General features: G+C 38.8%; 1 protein-coding gene across 2 annotated transcripts in view; it reads left to right on the forward strand.

Annotated features, from left to right (window-relative positions):
* OSBPL6 (oxysterol binding protein like 6) overlaps positions 1-23,652 on the forward strand; it is a 223,032-nt gene that overhangs the window by 133,622 nt on the left and 65,758 nt on the right. For both annotated transcript variants that reach the window (XM_063429782.1, XM_063429781.1), the window contains exons 4-5: positions 16,505-16,627; positions 18,327-18,380. In XM_063429782.1, coding sequence (XP_063285852.1) covers positions 16,505-16,627; positions 18,327-18,380 — 177 coding nt within the window. The remainder of the gene's footprint in view (positions 1-16,504; positions 16,628-18,326; positions 18,381-23,652) is intronic.

The raw sequence follows: 23,652 nt of genomic DNA on the forward strand, positions 1-23,652 counted from the left end.
CATTGTATCTTTATGAATGACTCATTTTGGGAGGGTGTCAGTGCCGCTATTAAATGTAATAGCATAAATAGTAACCAGCATAAGGCATTGTAAGCATTTAATGTGCATGGGTTATCCGGTTATTAAAATGTCCCCAGAGGTGTTTCAGCATCTCTTTCAGTCAGTAGCAAAACTACTTGGCAACATACGGCTTAACTTCCAAACGTCTACCTTGAGTACTGACCAGGATTTCAAAAAACCATTGTGACAGTAATCAAAATTATACAAACACAGAAAAATAATAGGTAAGAGGATACGAAAAGGAGCCCGGTGTACCAAGGTCGTTTACTGAGAACATGATGTTTTATAAAAATACACAATCAATAATATATCTAATATATCTTTTTTTTAAGTAACAAGATATTTTTCTTCCTGCCTTTGAAACATTTTGTCCATCATATGTGCCCATGGCTGGTGACTACGTCAAATGTACATATGATATTATTACACAATAGTGGCTTTTTAACCTGTATATAGTTAGGATGAAATTCCATGTAACGTTGGCAGACTCATCAGCATTAATATTAATGTGAAATGATAGTTGACAGCAACTCGAGACTGAATCACAGCTTTGCAATTACAGAGATAATTTGTAATTGATGGAATTCTCTCTCAAGCCTTCAAATAATTTTCTGTTTGGCAGATAAAACTGTCAGGAAATGAAACGTTTTGTAACAATCTATTATGCGGTCTGTTCCGTTAAAGAAACAGTTTCCTTTTTCAAGGAATCAGTATGTCTCCTGCTTTTGGGGAGCTGATTGGTTGTCGTTTGAATTCTAGCAAACTATACTTGCTAACTCAGATCTCAATACTAATATTAATGGAAGGTTTTACTAATATATTTGGTACTTAATGGAATCAATAATTCAGTGGATATTTCAGAATATATACCATTGCTTTCAATAAATTTTAGAAATCACTTTTATTTATTTATTTATTTATCTATTTATAGCAGGTGTTTCAAAAAGGGGATCCCTGGTTGTTGCAGAACTATGGCTCTTATGACAACATGCCTTATAGAGGTAGAGAAGTAACATGCGCACCATAACCACCATATAATTATGTAGTGGTTATGGTGCCTAAAGAGCCCCCTTAAGAGTGCACAACATCTAACATTTAGGCCACCCTTGTATTACAATGACATTGCTTCAGTGGACTGAGTGTGCACTTCCTTTTAGTCCGGCCGGGTACAGGAAACAAAAGCTCCCTGTACCCGCGGACCATACAGGGCTCGGCCACGCTACAACAGAGGTAGGGGAGGGGGGAGGAAGAGAGTAGGGAGGGAGGGGGGGAGAAAAAAGAGAGTGACAAGGGAGGGAGGGGGGGAGAAAAAAAGAGAGTGACAAGGGAGGGAGGGGGAGAAAAAAGAGAGTGACGAGGGTGGGAGGGGGGGAGAAAAAATGAGATTGACAAGGGAGGGAGGGGGAGAAAAAAGAGTGACAAGGGAGGGAGGGGGAGAAAAAAGAGAGTGACAAGGGAGGGAGGGGGGGGAGAAAAAAGAGAGTGACAAGGGAGGGAGGGGGGGGAGAAAAAAGAGTGACAAGGGAGGGAGGGGGGGAGAAAAAAAAGAGAGTGACAAGGGAGGGAGGGGGGGAGAAAAAAAGAGAGTGACAAGGGAGGGAGGTGGGGGAGAAAAAAAGAGAGTGACAAGGGAGGGAGGGAGAGAGGGAGGGAGGGGGAGAAAGAGTGACAAGGGAGGGAGGGGGAGAAAGAGTGACAAGGGAGGGAGGGGGAGAAAGAGTGACAAGGGAGGGAGGGGGAGAAAGAGAGTGACAAGGGAAGGAGGGGGAGAAAGAGAGTGACAAGGGAAGAAGGGGGAGCAAGAGAGTGACAAGGGAGGGAGGGGGAGAAAGAGAGTGACAAGGGAGGGAGGGGGAGAAAGAGAGCGACAAGGGAGGGAGGGGGAGAAAGAGAGCGACAAGGGAGGGAGGGGGAGAAAGAGAGCGACAAGGGAGGGAGGGGGAGAAAGAGAGCGACAAGGGAGGGAGGGGGAGAAAGAGAGTGACAAGGGAGGGAGGGGGAGAAAGAAAGTGACAAGGGAGGGGGAGAAAGAGTGACAAGGGAGGGAGGGGGAGAAAGAGTGACACTCCCTCCGCTCCTTCCTCCTGCGTGGCTCCTGGTGGTTGCTGGAGGGAGTGACTGAGGCTGTCACTTCCTCCCAGTCTCTGACCTCCTCAAAGGGGGCCCAGTTGCGCTGTTAAAGGCTGAGCCACCACTGGACCCCACGTAAGTCACCCTCCTGCATCTAAAAGGTAGGAAACAGGAGGGTGACTAAAATATCTTGTATATGTGTGTGTTTGTATGTATGTGTGTGTCTGTAATGTTTCTCTGTATGTATGTGTGTGTTTGTATGAATGTCTGTGTGTCTATGTGTGTGTCTGCATTTGTGTGTGGGGCAATGTATGGGAGAGGGAGGGTAGACGTATTGGGTGGGTAACGGGAGGTATACGATTGGGGGGGGGCAGGGCAATTTTCGCACCGGGGCCCTGGGTTTTCTAGTTACACCTCTGTTCTAGATACATAGAATATCTATTTGATTAGTTTCCTCATAGTCATGTGATCTAATTTGTGATCACGTGACTATGATGTAATTTTTACAGCAATTTTCATTTGTTTTGTGACCCTATATAACCCTGTATGCCAGTTATTAGTTATTCCAGTTGACAAAGGTTTTTTGTAGGAAGAAATGCATTGTAGATTGTTACTTTGACCCCATTTTAGTTTATTCTATATCAATAAAGTATTATTTGGCTTTTACTTTTGGTGTCATATATTTAATTTTTTTCCTATTTTATTACTATTATATTTTTTTCTAATCTGGCATCCTGAGACTATATATTCTGCATCGCAGCCGTCTGGGCAAATAATCCAAGGTGGGGGTAGTACCACCCACGCTACACACAAATTGTAAGTAAGGTTTCTATTATTACTTACCTGTCCACTCACACAGAGAGCACTATATTGTTTTCTTTTGCTTTTTATGGTGCGCACTTTGTTGCTGAAAGTCACACCAACTTATGTAGATATTTGTGGATATTTGTACCACTACACGCTGTGCACACTGGAGCAGGTTTTAAGCTCCATTTTATGTGAGCTGGCAATCACATATCTGTGGATTTTTTTGTATTCCATTTGTTGAGACTTGTCGCACTATTGGATTCTTTCTGTTTTAATTTTTTTTTTCATATGTACACACGGACAAACCTCAAACAACCATAAGAAGCTAAATCTTCTTCCCCCTCCAAAGAAAGAAAAGTATAACTGGGACTATATCTTAATTTTGATATTTAGTGATGTCGCGAAAATAAAATTCTCCGTTCGCGAATGGCGAACGCGAACTTACGCAAATGTTCGCGAACGGGCGAACCGCCATAGACTTCAATAGGCAGGCGAATTTTAAAACCCACAGGGACTCTTTCTGGCCACAATAGTGATGGAAAAGTTGTTTCAAGGGGACTAACACCTGGACTGTGGCATGCCGGAGGGGGATCCATGGCAAAACGCCAATGGAAAATTACATAGTTGATGCAGAGTCTGGTTTTAATCCATAAAGGGCATAAATCACCTAACATTCCTAAATTGTTTGGAATAATGTGCTTTAAAACATCAGGTATGATGTTGTATCGATCAGGTAGTGTAAGAGTTACACCCGCTTCACAGTGACAGACCAAACTCCCCATTTAACGCACCTCAAACAACCTCAAACAGTCCATTTGCACAAGGTTGGATACCAAGCTAGCCATGTCCCGTTCCTTTTCCTCACTGATGTCATTGAAGGTCTCTTCCTCCACCCAGCCACGTACAACACCAAGGGTCCCCGAAAGGTGACAACAAGCCCCCTGTATTTTTTTTTTTAAATGTACACTACTGTTACGCCAGATATGAGTTGCACTGGTGTGACACTGTGCCCTGGCAGACCCTGAAACGCATACGTGTGAAGGAAACTGGCTGCTATTATATTACAGTCAAAAATTTTTTTATTTTTTTTTAAATGCAAGCTATTGTGCCCCCAAAACGTTCGTGTGTGGGGGTGCTGGAATGACGTGGGCCAATGGGAGCCTGAATCAACTTTTGGCTCCCACTGCCCCTTTAAGAGCTTGTGACTCGAGCCGTGCTCCTAGTTCCAGGCGGGCCACGTGACCGATCACTGCGGTCAGTGCACGCACCTAAGTCAGAAGAGGAGATCAAGCCTCATGCGGCTCGTGTGGAGACAGGAGTGATCCAAACACGCGCGGCTTAAGCTTAGGAGCCAGGTCGGTCCCAGGATAAGGTAAATACAGCCACAACCACTTATCCCAATCACACACCTTTCCTAACGTCCTATCCCATTAAAAGCATATTACCGCGTATTTAATAAAACAGATAGACCCCCTACTTCATCCAGGTTACCGATCGATGGTTCGATATTCTGAGCCCTCTCTGATTTACTGTACACGACTATTCGATATTCCCACAAATTTTATATAGCATTTTATATTTGTTTGAGTCCCCCTTAAAAAATATTGGATATCGCTAAAAATCCTGATCACTATATACTTTCTCTACAAACCTCTAAAACGAACCAAACTACTCATCCATCCGCTATACCACTTTATCCCACCTAGAACTAGTGCCCAGTTAAAATACTTGACTCTTACTTACCCACACTCAGTCATGCCACACACATTTCACCACTACTCTCATTGAATCCCTTGTATCCATGTCTCGGGTCTTTCATTTAGAATAGGGGCAGCTTCGGTCTCCTTCAACACTGACACTCCAGTGCATATTATTAAAAGATTGGGCAGATGGAAATCCTCAGTTTACAACCGATATATTCCTCATCCCGAGAAAGAAATGAGGAAAGCTTTTAAAAGTTTGGCTTTGTAAATTTGATGCAATAAGTGTGTTTTTCTTTAAAACCTTTTCACCCTCTTTGCATGAACCCGATTTACATATATTACTAATATGTTTCTGAACATATATATTATATTATTCACTCACTCACTCACTCTCTGGGCCGGCCTAAGACATCATGCTGCCTAGGTCCAACGATAAATGACTATGGGGGATAATGTATAATAAACACAGGTTACTGGCTATGGGGGGGATAATGTATAATAAACACAGGTTACTGGCTATGGGAGGGATAATGTATAATAAACACAGGTTATTGGCTATGGGGGGATAATGTATAATAAACACAGGTTACTGGCTATGGGGGGATAATGTATAATAAGCACAGGTTACTGGCTATGGGAGGATAATGTATAATAAACACAGGTTACTGGCTATGGGAGGGATAATGTATAATAAACACAGGTTACTGGCTATGGGGGGATAATGTATAATAAACACAGGTTACTGGCTATGGGAGGATAATGTATAATAAACACAGGCTACTGGCTATGGGAGGGATAATGTATAATAAACACAGGCTACTGGCTATGGGAGGGATAATGTATAATAAACACAGGTTACTGGCTATGGGGGGATAATGTATAATAAACACAGGTTACTGGCTATGGGAGGGATAATGTATAATAAACACAGGTTACTGGCTATGGGAGGGATAATGTATAATAAACACAGGTTACTGGCTATGGGAGGGATAATGTATAATAAACACAGGTTACTGGCTATGGGAGGGATAATGTATAATAAACACAGGTTACTGGCTATGGGAGGGATAATGTATAATAAACACAGGTTACTGGCTATGGGGGGATAATGTATAATAAACACAGGTTACTGGCTATAGGGGATAATGTATAATAAACACAGGTTACTGGCTATGGAGGATAATGTATAATAAACACAAACACAAAAAAAAAAAAGAAAAAAAAAAGAATGCAGCTTCAGAATTAATCTAAATTGTATGCTGTCTAGGAGGTGGGGGGGTCTGCTGCTGATTGGCTGGAATGTGTCTGCTGACTGTGAGGTACAGGGTCAAAGTTTACTCGATGACGAATAGGGGGCGGACCGAACATTGCATATGTTCACCATCCGTGGCGAACGCGAACAAGCTATGTTCGCCAGGAACTATTCGCCAGCGAACCGTTCGGGACATCACTATTGATATTATTATACTGTTCTATGAATAAGCCTGTAACATATTATACTATTGAATTCTTTTCTTTGTTCCATCTGGCTAATTAAAGTGACTTTTTTGTCATAAGGCGCAATGTTTATTGTTTTCTTTGCTGTGCCAGGTCTGGCCCGTCCGTAGGTCCCAGTGGGGCCGTGGCTCCAGACGGCACTCTGACAGGGGTGGTATTTTGCTGTACATGTAGGTCTCTGTGTGCAATGTATAGAGAATGGGTACATGTCAGTATATCGTAGTGTTATATGTGTGAGGATGGCTCAGTGTGTACAGAGAATGAGTACATGTATGTGTTAAATCAATGATAGTATGTCTCTGTCAGTAAGTATGTGTTTTGTAAGTATGTGTCTCTCAGTGAATATATGTGTATGTCAGTGACAGTGTGTGTGTGTGTGTCTTTCAGTGAGTATATATAGGGGGGGAGGTAGCATTTCATCCTTGGTTGCAGACAACACAAGGTCATAAGGCCTTTGAGGGAATCCCCTAGCTCGAGGTCTCCTGCCACTGTTTTTTTTTTTACATTTATTTTGTTCAGTTATTTAGTGCTTATCCATTATCTTGTTTGCGTACTATATTGTATGGGTAGAAAATAGGTAGACTCATTGACTTTTGTTTAATATTAAAATTATTGTCTCTGAATACAGAATAAAAACATTGAGATAGTAGGTCACCTTGAGTCTGCAAACCAACTCTGGGTGATAGCATGGATTCTCTTCACATAAATTCCATTTTTCTCTTCTTTTATATTTTCTTTATAATATGGATTAAACTGAACATGTGTGTAACTGCTGTAGGCTTAGAAAAGAATCAATGCAATGTGTACAGATTAGTCAATAAAATGTTATTAATACTGTTTTTATAGTGTGCCACCAAAATCATTACATCTTGGTATTCGATCAAACCCAGAGCAATAACGAACACTCTCTATACGCCAATTATTATTTTTCCTTTTACTTCAATGCTTGTCTTTTTCATATGAAAGGTACATTAAAACATGGATTATCTTTAACGTACTAAGGTAATTGTATGCATAAAAAGAATACTTTGAAATATTTAGACTGTTGCATTGAATTTACACACAGTGTCAGCAGCCCTGGGTTAGAAGTGGATTTTCTCCTGTTTTGTATTGCGTAAGCGTATGATACAGAATATAAAAACCTATCATATTATTAGATTCCCAAAGCTCATTGAGCAGGAACATTGTTTTTGAGAAACCGTTTTTACGGACAAATTAAGTTTGTTTTCAAGTACTCCTTGTCTCATGTACTCTGTGCAGAGAAATAGAAGTAGAGCACGTATATCAAGTCTCTTGAAATCTAAGCATCATTTTGAATGAGATGTGCTAAGTATTTGTTACTGATCCATCTTTAATGAGGCCTCCACCATCTGCCTTTAAAATAAAAAGTTAATGCTTCCTTTCTGACGATCAATTTCCACCGTTGACCTCACAACAAATGTGCAGAAAACTAAATTACTTTTGTTAGAAGGAAACCACAAAGTGTGACTAAAAGGTGAAATTGCTAAAATAACAAATGGTCAATTTGGGACACTAAAGTCATTTTTTTTCAGGTACAAATGACCAAATCATTTCTTTTTTGACAAACTTTGAAATAGCAAAATTCCTAATTCCTATTCCTAATGCTATAGTGTTATTGTCCCTATTTGTAGCAAAAAGACGCTAGAAAATGGAAGAGTTACTCACTGTGTTCCAGCGCCGAGGCCACCTCAGCGCTGCTAAACTCTCCTCCCTCAGCACCGTTACAGAGGAGACATGGCCTCCTCCACTATTTGCAATCCAATGCTCCTCATTGGGGACCTAATGTGTATGTGAGACAAGCACCATATCGAATCGATGCTTTCCTATTGGAATTCCGTGAGTTTTACACTAAAGTAGGAGTTAACCCAGGAATATAAATATTGCAGTAAATCAAAAACGACTGTGTTTTACATTGCGGGGTTAAAGGGACAGGAACAATGCACCCACACGGCTGCAATGAGATGAAGTGGTATAGGTGAATATGGTGTCCTTTGAAATTATTTTAAACATTTAACCAAAAATATTAAAAATTTAATATGTATCCAAAAATATTAAAACATTTAATATGTATCCAAAAATATTAAAACATTGAATATGTATCCAAAAATATTAAATTGAGGATAATATCTGTTTAGTAGGACATAGATATAGATGTTTAGTTTTCATTGGATCAGAACAGCTAAATTAGAAAGGTTTGGGATTCTAGATGTGCACTTCTCTGGCACACCAAATGATATGGCGATCCCCATATCCCTAAAGCCCCCTCACCCTATCCTGTTGTTTATGCTCTGTTAGTGGGTAACTTCTTTTTTTTTTTATCTCCATTTTTTTCTTAATGTTACATCAGGTAATTTGCTTCCTAGAATTTCTTGTTGGATTACACTTATTAGTTTTTTTTGTGCGCACTTTGTTTTCTGGTATTATTAAAGGGAAACTATAGACACCCAGACCACTTCATCTCAATCAAGTGGTTTTGGTGCCATGTCACCTTTCTCTAGAGACCTGGCAAACACTTGACAAAGTTGACACACTTGACAAAGGCTCCAAGGAGCCAAAACTTTGTTTTTGTTCTGCACTTTATAATAAAACTGCCTACTGAAGAAACCACCAGATTTGCCCGAATCTACATTGTTCTATTTTCTCTAGAGACCATCTGATTGGCGCAGTGCCAGTGCTTGGTTTACCTTACACGTACATTAGCTCCCCAATGCTTTCCTATGGGAAACTATTGGATTTCCTGTGATCGATCGTCGATCTCGATGATCTCCGCAAAAGAGGTGGAGCTACATGCCAGAGCTGCAAGGGAGAAGAGTTAAGTAAAACTACCTTTATTAAACCTGGCAGCGGGGGCCCGGTCAACTAAATGGTGACTTAAGGACTATAGCGTTAGAAATAAATGTTTGTATTCCTAACTCTATTATGTTCCTTTAACTGTTGTTGAGTAAATCTGTGGTATTTTAAACACTTCTATATACTGTGTTGAAAATGCTTTGGATAAATGCTAGATCAGAAGGATGTACTCAATTCAAAAAAGGAAATGAGGTCTAACTAATGAGTTTAAAAGGTCTGTAACTATGCTCTGTGTATAATTATTCAAAGGCAGCAGATTAGAGCCACATTAGATAAAGTCTTCAAGCTGGCTTCCCAAATCTATCTAACTTTCTCATATAGTCTTAGTTTTTATGGTTTTATAGTTATTTAGTGCATTATGAAAATACTGTTTTTGTTATCATTTTCTTTTTCATGTTATCCTTAAAGTTTTTATTGTATATCTTTGTTTAGAATGTCCGTTTGGTTTCCTGTCTAAATGGAATACAGTAGGTCGCATTGGTTATTTTGACAATAATGGAAGTTTCATTTATGTCGTCCATCACAGCAAGATGTGACTTCTAGTAGCATTATTGTAACAGTACAGTGTGACTTCTAGTAGCATTATTGTAACAGGACAGTTCTATGTTTGAAGGTGTGAAGGAATATACAAGGATTATAAATGTATTCAATACTTGTTGCATGTAACAGGCAGGCCTATAACACATCTTGACAGCTGTCCTATAACCTCTGTGTTGTTATTAGCGTAAAAACATGTCCTGTTAAGGGAAATGCATTTTTTTACATGTCAAACCTTCAAAAGACAATAAAGGCATTAACAGCACACCATATAACATTAAGTAAATGCAAGAAAGCTGGTCCAATTTAGCACCCCTTCAAGTACTAACTGTCACGATTCGGGGAACCCAACACGCTAACACACACACAGACATACACACAGAAAGTGTGCAGTACCGGTCCTTAGAGTGGCCGGGCTAAGCACACACAGAATAGTCAGGAGACAAGCCGAGTAAGGGGAACCAGAAAACAGAATAACGAGAAACAAGCCGAGGTCAAAGGGTAGGAGAAAGTCACAAAGTCAGTATAACAAGCCAGAGAGTACGTAACCAGAAAGCACACGTTCAGAATCAATACTATAAAGCAAAGACCACAACAGGGCACAGATAGACAGGAAAGGTAAGTATTTAAATCCTAGCCTGAATCCTGATTGGCTAACCACCAATCAGTATTAACAAACACACGTGGGGGATATCTATACCCCCCACTGTGTTTGTTGCACTGTAGCTTTAACGCCGGGTCACGTGAGTGACCCCGGCGCTTAGATAATAGTGCCGGCTCCCAGCGTGCAGCGTTAGACATGCTGCCGCTGGGAGGAGGAGAGGAGGACGCGAGCGGCGTGTCAAGAGGAGAGGACGCCGCTCGCTTATCGGTAAGGGGAGAGGGGACCGCGGGCGGCGACGGACCGAGGGTGAGTGCTGCGAGAGGATTGCAGCCTCCCCTCACCGCTGCCCGCGGAGCCCTGACACTAACAATACAGATATATTTTGTGAAAGGAAGCATACACACATGAAAATATATGAATAACCACAATACTTTATTCTTCAATATTTAAAACCTCAAAACCGTCATACTAAGCAAGTGACAAGACTGTTAAAAATTCTCAGCAGCAAATCGCACATAAAAAGCTTACCAGAGACTGAAACACATTTATAACATCCTACTCGTAAATGTTTCAGCGTAAACAAATTCCTTTCTCAAGGGATAAGCTTCATGCGTGTTTAACTTTTTTGTAGGCTTTTCTTTGTGCTATTTGCTGCTGAGAATTTGCAAACGTATTGTAACTGCTTAGTATGGATGTTTGGTTGTTTTAAATATTATCGAATAAAGTATGTTTTTTAACGTCCATTTTCCAGGGACGCATCCTTTTATTGTTTAACTTTTTATATGTGAATCACTATATGTGCTAGTTCTTTCTTTCTTTCTTTCTGTATAGGTAGTGACAAAAATAGGGTAAAACAGGGGGTAGGTGCAGCGCCTAAATAGTCCTTATCTGGGTATTTGCAACAACAAAAAGAGGAAACAAAAGAAACTAATAGTGTAGTATATTAAAACATCTTTATAGAATATTAGTGAAGTAAAAATATGCACACACTTTTTTGGAGCTTCAATTCAGCTCCAACTTGTACGCCTGGGTGGAACAATTCCTGCATAAGGATATAGAGCAGTGCTGATTTTTACCTTAGTTTTAGTTGTCGAAGGTATCCTCATAAGAATGTAAAAAACAGATCAAAATAATAGTACAGTGTAGTATATTGAGCTGGAGTAGGTATATATATATATATATATATATATATATATATATATATATATATATATATATATATATATATATATATATATATATATATATATATATAAAATGCCTTTTTTATTTGGACTAACATAATATTTCAAAGACAAGCCTCTCTTCTTCAGGTCTGAAGCAATACTGATCAATCTGATAGAGTTTAACACTTAAAACACTTAAAACAACTGATGTTAGAAAAGGGTGGGGGGGTGAATGGGGTGTCATAAATAGCAGAAGATGTGCCTGAAAGTGGAATAGGACCCAGATACTCAAACACTGGCGTACAGTGTACTATAACATGCATCCTAGAGTGTACGTATTTAACATTAAGCCCTCCCCCTTTACCTAAAATTATTACATTAATTACATCACTGCTTTGTGTCAATTCAGGCAATAAGAATGAGACCAACCAATAAACTCTCAAAAAGTCATTTGCTTTAATGTGTTCTTTAAAAGCCAACTGATTTGACCAATAATCTCCGAGTAGTCTTGTTTTATAGTCTTTTTTGATAATACAAGTGTTTCTGATTGTTTGAGTAAGGCTTACACCGAACAACGAGCTGGTGATAAATCTATTATTTTTAGTAGAATGGGCTGAGATGTCAGCTGTAATGATCAGCCTTACTTATAATGACAATTACTGGAGCTAATTAGACCCCACATCTTTTGGAGTTCCATCTTTATTCAGTCGCTTTAGTGTTTGATGTTAACCGTGAGCGATGATATATTATATTTCTCTGTGTCATTACAATGGATTTTATAAGTGATTTCTGTTTTACCTTTATAGATGTGTTTCTTACACCTTGGTTTTAGTTGAGTAATTACCAGCAACAAGCATGTGAGATGAAGAATTTCAACAACCCTGAATGTACTGTATGTTCTACTTTGATAACTACAGTCATTTAATAAAAAAACAACAACAAAAAAAACAATGATCTGTTAATAGCCAGGCAGACAGATATGATGAAAATGCCCAAAGTCCATTATTTTAGGTTATATTTTTTTTTCCAATCATTAACTGCATTTTGAAGCTTGTAGATACACCATCATTTAGTTTTCATGTTTTGATTAATTCTACATGGAATTAAATGCACTCATAACTGCAGCAATTTGGATAAAACAAAAAGCTATAATCCTGCTCCTTTTGTGCCAGATGTTACAGAAGGAACCATTACTCACTCCTCTGCCCATATATAATGTAGTACATTGTATGCTTTGTACATGCAGAGTGTGTACATGCTTTTTGAATGGTTATTTCCATTGGAGGGCAGCTTGCATTTTCGGTTTAAATTGCCTTGCTGGACTCTATGAATAATGTCCCACATCTCTGTTTGCAATAAATCCTGTAAAAAGAAGCATTTTACTTACCTAGAATCCAGTGACATCACAGGGGCTTGCACGTTACCATCACAGACTTCTCATAGAGGTAGAAAAGAAATAAAGTTCTGGGCTGCCTACGTCACATGTTCAGGCGCTGCAACTAGTCCCCAGCACACAATTAAAAATAACTCAGTATGGGCAGTGTTTCAAGTAGCACCATGAATACTTAAAACCACTGAAGTGGTTATGGTGGTTAAAGTAACCATTTAAGTGCCCAGTCACCATCAGCTGTGTGTTCAGGCACTGGTAGTGTACAGCTTAATTCCGTTGGAGGACAGGCACATTAAACCTGCCAAAACTAGGGGGATGCAAAACTTTGAGTCACAGAAATTATTATAATACCAGTATTGGATATGCTGCCTTGGGGTAAACCAGTGGAGTGTGTATTGAAAGTTTAAAGGGACACTATAGTCATTAGAACCATTACAGCTTAATGTAGTGGTGCTGGTGTCCAAAGCATGTCCCTACATGCTTTTTTAATTTAATGTAAACACAGCTTTTTTAGAGAAAAGGAAATGTTTACATTGCTGGCTAGTAACACCTCTAGGGGCAGTTACTCAGATGGCCACTTGAGGTGCTTCCTATTCCAATGCTGCACAGTGTGAAGCACCGACATTCAGCTTCTCCAGGCTTTGCATGAAGGCGCTGAACATTCCCTATAGACTGGATGCAGTGATTTAATGCATGCGCAATAGCCTCCCAATACATTCCTATGGAAAAGCATTGAATTGGCTGAGATCATAAAGTTTGATGATCTCAGCCATGGAGGTGGAGACTGCTATGGTGAGACCGGTGCATCGTGGGAACAAAGGTGAGTTTTAAACATTTTCCCCATGCGATCTAAGGGGGGGAACCGGGGACCCTTATAAGTAGTTTAGCACTATAGTGTCATGAGTTCATGTTTGTATTCCTGATACTATACTTTTCCTTTAATCACGAGCAAGTGCCAATATCAAATACTGTATACTATGTAAATATTCTCTACATCTTAAAAAGTTCAGTTTTTTTTTTTATCTGTGTGTGCATAAATATTTGTTACATGTTATAAATGGGATCCTTGTACCACCTTTGCACAATTTCTTTCTTGACATTTTAAATGAATATATTATTTTTTTCTGAGATCACTGTTGGTCTGCCTGACCTTTTTCCATCCTCACGAGGGCTAAGTTCGTAAAATCAAATTATCTTATCCACAACAAATGAAGACACTTGGGTAATTAAATCCTCTGCTAGAGACCTTTATATTTAGACCTCTCAACATTGGCTTCAGACTGAAATTATCCTGCTTGGCGTTTTATTAGAATAAAAGTAAAAAAAAATGGTATACAATTATTATCATTTTATCATCAGTTAGTTTATATCGGTACACAAGCACAATAAAATAATAGCTGCTCGGTTTACTGATTTACTGATGAAATTAGTTATGATTGGAAGATGAAAGATTTGTTATATTTATTATGAGGGCTTGTAAACTGCATTTTGAGCGAGTGATTCTGAGCCAGTAGTTTTTGATGGCTTTGCAAAATGTTGGGATAAAACCTGGCGTTTCAATTATAGCTGCAAACGGCAACACTTTGTTGCTGTTTTAAGCTATTAATAGTGAAAACCTGTTAAAATACATACTGGGGTCAATGCACTGCTCTACGTTAGGACTCAGAAAGTAAAACTGGAACTTCAGCGTATCATTAGAGTGACATTCAGCTCTCTAAAACATTAAAGGGACACTATAGTCACCAGAAAAAAAACTACAGCTTAATGTAGTTGTTCTGGTGAGTATAATCATTCCCTGCAGGCATTTTCATGTAAACACTGTCTTTTCAGAGAAAAGGCAGTGTTTACATTGCTCCCTAGGGACACCTCCAGAGGTGCTTCCTGGAGCAGTGTGCAGCAGTGCCGTTCAACGTCTCCACGCTCTGCATGGAGACGCTGAATTTTCCTCATAGTGATGCATTGATTCATAGATTGTGCTGATTGGCCAAGCTGGCATTTGGCCCCACCCCGTTCCTCCTCCTGGTCGATTTCAGCCATAGGGAAAGCACTGGATTGGCTAAAAATCATACATTCTAATGATGTCAGCAAGGAGACAGATCTGGGGCAGGGCAATAAGATAAATAATGAAATAAGGTAAGTTTTATTAACCTTTTAAGAAGGCTAAAGGTCTGCATGACTTCTGACTCCTGCAACTTCTCAGGGTAGGAGCAGTCATGCTCCCCACTCCCTATTCGCTCCGGAGGTTGGCCTGGAATACGTGTGTGTGTTCCTGACCCTATAGTGTTCCTTTAAATTATTATTCCTAATGCAATAGTGACCTGCTCACTGTTTAGATTACCCTCCCAGCCGAAGTTAAAAAAAAAAAAAAAAGTTTACTGTGGCAGGCTTTGAAATTTTAAATATGAATAGATTATTATGTATCTTCCCCATTTTTTATGGTTCCTATTTTCCTACACCTATTCTCTAAATGTGTCTAATTGTGAAAAAGTTATGTTTTTATTTTTTATTTTTTTTAGTTACACTCTCTCTGTTAATCCTTTTCCTATTCCATAGCTCCCTAAATAGAAACGTTAAAACCTCCTCTGAAAAATATCCTCTTCCTTAACAGCCAGTCTATTTAAGCCTTTAAAATCTTGTTGAACAAGACCTGATAAAACTTCCTATAGGCTTTTCCATGAGATGAAATGATCTGCAGCTAATTGCTTTTCCAGCCGCGGGATAAATCTTTACACATCCCTGTATTGTGTTTTTTTTTGTAGCTGCAAGTATTACTAACTCTGCAAACCAACCTTGAAAGCATTTGAACATAAAAATACAAAAAGCTGCTGTTTTGAGAACAGATTTAGTTGCAATTTAAAGGAATACAGTTTAATAATCGTTTTCTAATAAGGAAAAGTGAACAAAATCTTTCTTAATTCCTAACACTTAAAGATGGAAACTCGTGTATTAAAGGATTCATATTCATTTCTGAAGAGTTGATTAGACCAAGATGAAATTACTGTTTATAAAAAGACTCATTTCTAAATTATTACATTTTAAAGACACCTTACACTATGTTTTATTGATTTGTAGCTCTGTCATTGACACCAAAAGTTGAGTTCACAAGAGACAATAAAAAGACTTAAAGCAGCTCTGTCACTCCCACCCCCCAAAATGAGTCTTCCACAAAGATAGAATGTCTATGAAATATTTAGAATGTATGGATTTTGCAATTCATGGATTTTGCGATTCGAGCTGGACCAAATGCCTCCAGTAAGCTAAAAACAGGATTTAAATGCCTAAAATCCTGTGTTCGGATGGTTCAAATCTGGTCCAGAACTTAAAAGAATCCAAACTATTTACCCACTGACAAGCTGCAGCCAGAAAACTAATTAAAAACCCTCAGCGGCATGATGGTTATTTCTTTGGTTGCTTGCTAGTCCGCTCTTGCTGGGCAGCTGCCACATTAAATAATAAAAAAATAAATAAATGAGTAGTAACCCTATGGGGCTCAATAATACTACTATAAGGGAGATTTAAAACCTTGCAATGCAGCAGGTAGGGATATATCAGCTAAATGTTGTAAAATAGCGACTGGGCAGCGATTGATACCCAGTCATTAGAAAGACCCTATCCCATGGGGAACAACCATGCTATAACTAATTTACATTCATTTATGCTAGCGAGTTTTCAGGATTCTGGTTTGATAGTAGCCCCCCCCAGGGTGAATCTCTTACATGCAAGTTGGTTGTTATATTTTGATATACAGATGGTGGATTGTTGTATAAATGCTTCAATCTTATATTCTTTGTTTTAACAGGAAGCAGACAGCTGGGAAATCATCGAGGGGTTGAAGATAGGACAGACGAGTGTCCAAAAGCCTGAAAAACATGAAGGATTTATGCTAAAGAAAAGGAAATGGCCACTGAAAGGCTGGCACAAGGTACAGTACAACTTGTTACCACTTAGCATAGCTCATTCTTCCAAAAGAATAATCGTGAACGCAAAATTAATTATTTAATTATATTAAACCAATTTAAAGATCACTCCATGCACCATGACCGTGCTGTAGTGGTTATGGTGCCAGGAGTACCTTGGCAGCCCCACATTGTAAGGAGTCAAAACATTTTAATACTGGCTTGACTTCTTACCGGAGGTCCGACAGACATCGCTCCCTACTTCCACTACTGCTTAGTAAGAACTGGAATCTCTATTCACCGAGCTAAGGCTGGTAGTGCCGTGCTGAGCTCCATCTCTGAGGCGAGGAGCGGAACCCAATGGATCCCAGGTAAGAACTGAAACCATCCTATAACGGTTTGATTCTTTACAATGGGTGAGGAGGCACACAGGTACTCCTGGTGCCACAATGGTTTCTATAGGACATATTTAACATTTCTATAGGAAACATTCCATACACTCACACACTCATCACACAGCCACAAGGTTACATTAAATGTTTATGTAGGTGTCAGCGTACTAAATCAAAAATTTGAATTTGTGAGTGAATAAAAACGCAGAATCGGCACCATTATTTCTATATAGCCATAATCATTGACGTCATTAAGTGGTGATCCATACGCCATAATGTTGCTTGACTTTTAATTTTGTAATTCAGAGATGGAAGAATATTATAAGGCATAGAATAAGCAGTTACGTCAAGTCATAGTGCAGACATTTAAATGCTGTGCTTCACTGGCTAAATCCAACTGGGATTACAATCCAGGAAATAATTTCATACCAACTCCCCCTATCCCCAAGATGGCAGACGCAACATTTTATTATAGTGTTCAACATCATTCATTTATTATTCCTATAGCATGTGCTCACTGATCCACCTGGTTCAGTCAATGATTAGTGTCATGTCAGTGTGAACAACAGCTGAGCCTGAGAACTCACAATTTGATTTCCTTTCTCTGATCCCAGGGATCATTTTTTTTATTGTCCTGTTTTATTGTTTTATTTTGTAAGATTCTTTGCCACAATGTGGTAGCTATGTAACTTTGCTGAAGATAATGGAAGTTGAAGTTTAAAAACATCAGGGGTATTTCTCCCTGTTTCTCCCCATGACTGACAGTAAATGCCTTTCTACCTGCTAGGGGCACACTACCCCGATCCTGCAAATGTGTATATTGTTTCTGTATATAATTTTGGCATATTTTTTGTTTAATCTAGTTGAGTGGGGACCATTCCTTATTTAAAGTGGAAATTGATTATTGATTTTATTTTAATTGAGAAAAAGGGATATATCTGTTTAGGATCTTCCAAGTGTGCAGACAATGACTCTGTCTGGTTTTTATGGAGAATTGTGGAATATCTGAGATACAATGTCTGTCTGATCTTCCAAACTGTAGAATCTCAAAACTATCTGTAAAAGAGTGACTGTATCTTGGCTTGAATTCCCAGTGAGCAATCCTTTTTCAATCCATTTTCTAGGACAGGGGAAAGCATGGTACTGGGATAATAAAAGACTTGGAAGAGCGATGTTAAACGTATTAACTCATTATACAGTAACCGAGAATATTGTAAAGTACAAACACTTAAATATGGCATAGTCTCAATACACACTCTGAATGCTATACTCGTCTTCATATTTTTACTTCGTCCCTTGTCCAGCAAAATTAATATCATGTTATTTATTGCAGAGATTTTTTGTACTGGAAAATGGTATATTGAAGTATTCAAAATCTCCAATTGAGGTAAGTAGAGTTCTATTATTAAATGCAAAAAAACAAATTGTCCAAGCCAAAAAATCCCAACAATATGAATGTGGAGTTCTCAATAATTTGCCATCCCCTTTTTTTTTTTTTTTCAATTGTATGTATTCTCAAGTAACCTGTAAAAATGTAAATGATATATGCAATAGTGCAACAATGTGACAACCAAAAATGTGCAATTAATCGAGGTGAGCTGATACACTCACATTTGATTGGCTGTATTATTAAAAAAACTTCTGTGCCTTTAATGAGGCATGCCACCTCTTCTCAAATCCCACAATGTAGCACTCATGGAGAAAATGAGAAATTAAACCCAATAGTAAGGTACTCAATACACTGTTGATGTAGATGCACAAAAAAAAAAAAATTTACTCACCTTTGAAAGAGCCTAGGTAAGGCTCCAGGTAGATACAGCACGGTGCTAGTAAGAGACAGCTCTCCAACCCAGGTATATATAGACAAGGATTCCACTGGACTATATGTCAATGTAACACTATATTATATTATTCTGAAAGAACCTACATGCATAAATGGTTAAAACACTAAGTCTTTGTGGAACCTCTAATATAGAGTGTACAGAGTGCATTTATATCTAGTATTATATATAGTAGTATACAGTACTATTGTAATGTTTTACCCAAGCTTGGAGTTTTCATTTTATTGTGAAACTGTCTGTAACATTAGAGTTTAATTCATTTGTCATTCCAGTTATACATTTTTATATATTCTTTATTACTATAGATGGGGATGTCCTAATGGGTAGGTTTACAAAGTAGTTGAACACAAAGTGAATTTCAACTCACCAGGGCTGAATTTTTGAGCCTGATATAAACTGATATAAAACAAGTTGAATTCATTGTGGATCCTCTGCCGATTCTCAACGTCATCTCCAATCTTACGTAACCCAAAGTTAGCTGAAGATGATGAATATTGCAGTAAAATAGACATGAATAATCTTACCACATCCACCTAAGATGTCCTGATTCTTGACGATTAGCAAACTTTGGATTTACAGAACTCTACTTAACCTCTACAAGGTTCCAAAGTTTGAAAGCAGCTTTTTCAAGTGAGCAAGGGGTTACGTTAAGCAATACTGTTTAAGTATTTTCCCGTTAACAATATTCAGCCTCGACTGAATTGATAGATGTGAGTTGAAAATCCAGAACAGTCAGGATAAAAAAATTTTTGCCCACCCTCGACTAGACAAGTGAGACATTGTTTAGCTGGCAAACTTGTAGTCTATGAAACAAACTGAAAATAACATATGGATAAATTGGGTGCTGTTTCCCAAATTCTCACAATGACTGTTTCTCTGAATTAATGACACGGCGAACTTTATATCAATATAGTTCTCTTTGCAAACATAATCTCTGGGCAATTTATTATCAATTAGCAAGCTTCAAATGGGTTTGCTAATTGCTAAATTAAAAACTGGGTAAGAAGTATGATGAAGCATCGCATGCTAAGTCTTCCATTGACATGCCTTATGTTATCATTTTAAAAACCAATATTTTTTTTGCTGTTACACTATTACTGTACTGTACCCTAATAAATATATATGCATACCCCTTTTGTACATGTACGCACCTGTATGCACACACACAAATAACCACAAGCACACTCCAGTTTTCTTACTTGGTGCACAATAATCAGTTAGATATATAGAATCATAAAAAGATAGTGCATTCATTTTTAAGTATAAAGTAATCTAAAAAATAGCCAGTCTAAATATTTCCTGCCAAGAGGTAGTTCACCAGAGCACAATTATAGAAGTTCCAAAACCTACGAAGTTTAAAGTGACAAGTGAAAAAATAAAATAAAGTTAATACACTTATAGGAAACATAAATACATGCACAATAGCCCGAAGGGGGGCCCTTAAATCTATAGTAACCTGTAATTTTGCTTGTTTAGAAAGTCATCAAAAAGGGGAGGGGTAGAAGCTTATAAAATGTAACAAAAGATTAATAAATTTACAAGGCAAGTACTTACGTGCACATATTGGCTAAGAATGAATGACAACGTTTTTAACACTATTGCATGATGTAAACAATTGCCTGTTAAAGGTGGAAAAGCAGAAAAGAACGTGTATATTGAAAACGTCACCTTAGAAGGAGCTTATTATTGAAACAAATTAGCTCGAACACATTGATGGAGATTTAGCAAAGTGTTCTATTCTGAAACGTGGTCTAAAGTACGAAATGTGGGTACCAGTGAAACCAACATGCACTTTCCATTGGTAACCCCTATTTTGAAAAATTTTTGAACCATTTTTTTAGATTGGGAATCTTTGATAAATTTTCCACAGTATGTCAAATGGAAATTACAACATGAACCTTGTAATTGCATATGTTTATATGAGTTACTGAGGCTTCAAGAAAAATGCATATGACAATGTAATCCTCTGTTCATCAATGCTCATTTTATTGATTTCAATTTGTAAATTATTCCAGAGCCTAGAATGAAATGCATATCTTGCTTTCCATCACATTAAAGGGCCAATACTATACCTAGACCACGTCATCTCAATGAAGTGGTCTGGTCGCAATGGCCCTATCCTTTTATCCATTCAATCTAAAACATTGGAGTTTAGCCATAATGACATAATGTTAACAAATGCAGCTCATAGGGAAGCACTAGATTCTTCCTTATGAGAAGCATTTGTTTGGACATGCGGCACTCGCCACAGGCGCACATCTTATCCCAAATGCTCCTCTCAATGGAGCGTTAGATTGTACAGGAAGACAGCAAGCCACACCTCCAAGATGACGTTGTGGGAGGAGCATGAGTTTTGGCGCTGGAAAAAAGTCAAATTTTTGCTCACTCTTTATTACTTGGCAAAAGGGGGGTCCTGAATTTGTGATCAGGGTGCAGCTGTAAATCAATGCAGCAAGTTATGAGTACAGGGAACATTTAATCCCAGAAATAAAGATTTTGTTTTAAATAGTCTATGTTCCTCCCAAGCTCTATAATTGAATATATATATATTTGGGTAGGATAGTGCTGTCTAGCTTTGCAAGCAGCTGGTGTGCTAAAACGATAAAAGATTGGCACCCTAACGTTCAAAACATGTGAATGTATAAAGATTTATTCACTAAACCTAGATTTGTGGAGAAGAAAGAAATATCCGGTGTAGCGCTCTAATGGCAGTGGATATATAGGGGTAGTGAAGGAAAAACCTTGCTATACCTTAATGGGTCATATATTTATGAGTAGTCCCAATGTTTTCAGGTTTACCTTAAATAAAAAAACACAAATGTACAAAACATAGTGTAACCTGTATACAAAGAATAAATAGAAATAAAGTGCATAAGTAACTAACTCACACTTTACTGAGCTAAACACTAGCTCAGGTATATGCGCCTTAGGGTCCGTAGAGGCGACCCTCACCCTCCTTTTGGTCCAAATTTTCTCCAGGTGCAGTATCCTAGATGATAGGTACAGGAGGGAACATATAGCGTAGTACAGTCTGTGTATATAGGATGTATATTATGGAATAATACCAATATACTCACAAACCCAGAGCCAGTATCTCGGCTCGCTTCATAGGATGTATGTGGTTAAGGACCACATTCCTTCTTTATAATAGCAGGTAAGAATAAAAGCCGTAAGTGTAAAAAAAAGTATATATGTAATTTATTGTATGTAAAAAGTATAATATAACATCAATATAAAAATAGTATATAAATAAAGTAACACTTGTGGCTATAGTCCAAAAGACAATTCTGTCTGCTCACTGTTCATCCAGGACGCGTTTCACCAAATTGGCTTCCTCAGCTGGAAAAAATGTTCATTCAGATATTGTAAAGCGCTACGGAATCTGTTGGCGCTATATAAATGGTAATAATAATAATAATAATAATAATAATAATAAATAATGCAGCAAGGTCAGAATCACTGGAGAAGGAGTCTAGACAGGAACACTGCAGGCGAACACTGGAACAGGAGGCACAGGACCATAAGGACATCGGAACACTGGAACAGGAGGCACAGGACCATAAGGACATCGGAACACTGGAACAGGAGGCACAGGACCATAAGGACATCGGAACACTGGAACAGGAGGCACAGGACCATAAGGACATCGGAACACTGGAACAGGAGGCACAGGACCATAAGGACATCGGAACACCGACTCAGGATACTCAGGATACTCAGGAAACAAGACACAGGAGACAGGAGCCAGAAAACAGCAGGTACAGGGTCAAGGATAGAGGATAATGATCTGACAGGGAGTGAGGGGAGAAACCAGAATATATAGGTGCTAAACAAGGGCCAGGTGTAGTGCCTAACGAAAGGAAATGAGAAACAGTGCCAAACAGAAACAGTGGTGAGTGCGAGTACTGCACGAGGGCATGTCGACTAAGGAGTGTCGTGACAGTACCCCCCCCTTAAGGAGCGACTCCCGGCGCTCCAAAACCCAAAGATCCCCCACGGGTGACAGAAGAAAATCAGGGCCACCCAACCAGTAGAGGAAAACAAGGAGGAGGCTTAGGAGGAATGAGAGGTGGACAATCCCATGGGAGAAACCAACGAGGCAGAATAGAAACATACAAAAGCAAGGACTGTAGAGTAACATTTAGCAATAGAAGGGCAGACACAGAAACAGAAGGTAAAGGCACATAAGATAAGAAACACTCCATACCAGTGACCGACAAATGTGTTAACCCACTAGATCTGGGACTATTGCTAGTAACAGGTTCATCACTCAGAAGTCCTGGGTCTGACTTGGTTTCTGGCTTGTGGGATCCTCGGAACAAAGACTGCGATGCAACTTCAGTCGAAGGGAGAACAGTCTCTGCGTAATCTTGGGTAGGTACCACTGGAACCAAACAAGGAGAATCCCCTAAATTAATAGGTACAGGATCAAGAACATTCTGCGAGCCTTCCTCCACAGACCGCAGATATGCATCAAGGAAGGGTTCCCCAAATTTCTCCGAGCACGGGGCTAACCGAAGCAGAGACGACTCTCTCTCAAATTGACATTTTTCTGTAGCGGCTAGAGATACCTGGTTAATGAAATCATTCTCTTCTTCCCTTGTGAACTCAGCTCGAGGTAGTTCTTTATTTGTCGTAGATAGACTTTCAACTGAAGGCAAGTCTTCATTTAATACTTGCTGGAGTGATAGACATCATGGTAACTGAAATGTCATAGAAAGAGCTTCCTTCATCATGGGAACAGGTACCTCCTTGTTCGGTTACACTCCTTTCCTTTGGCGTTTGGTTAAGCGGCTGATTAGAATAATCTTCGGCGCT

The sequence above is a fragment of the Pelobates fuscus genome, chromosome 8 (genome assembly GCF_036172605.1).
Source record: "Pelobates fuscus isolate aPelFus1 chromosome 8, aPelFus1.pri, whole genome shotgun sequence".
In the NCBI taxonomy this organism is placed as follows: domain Eukaryota; kingdom Metazoa; phylum Chordata; class Amphibia; order Anura; family Pelobatidae; genus Pelobates; species Pelobates fuscus.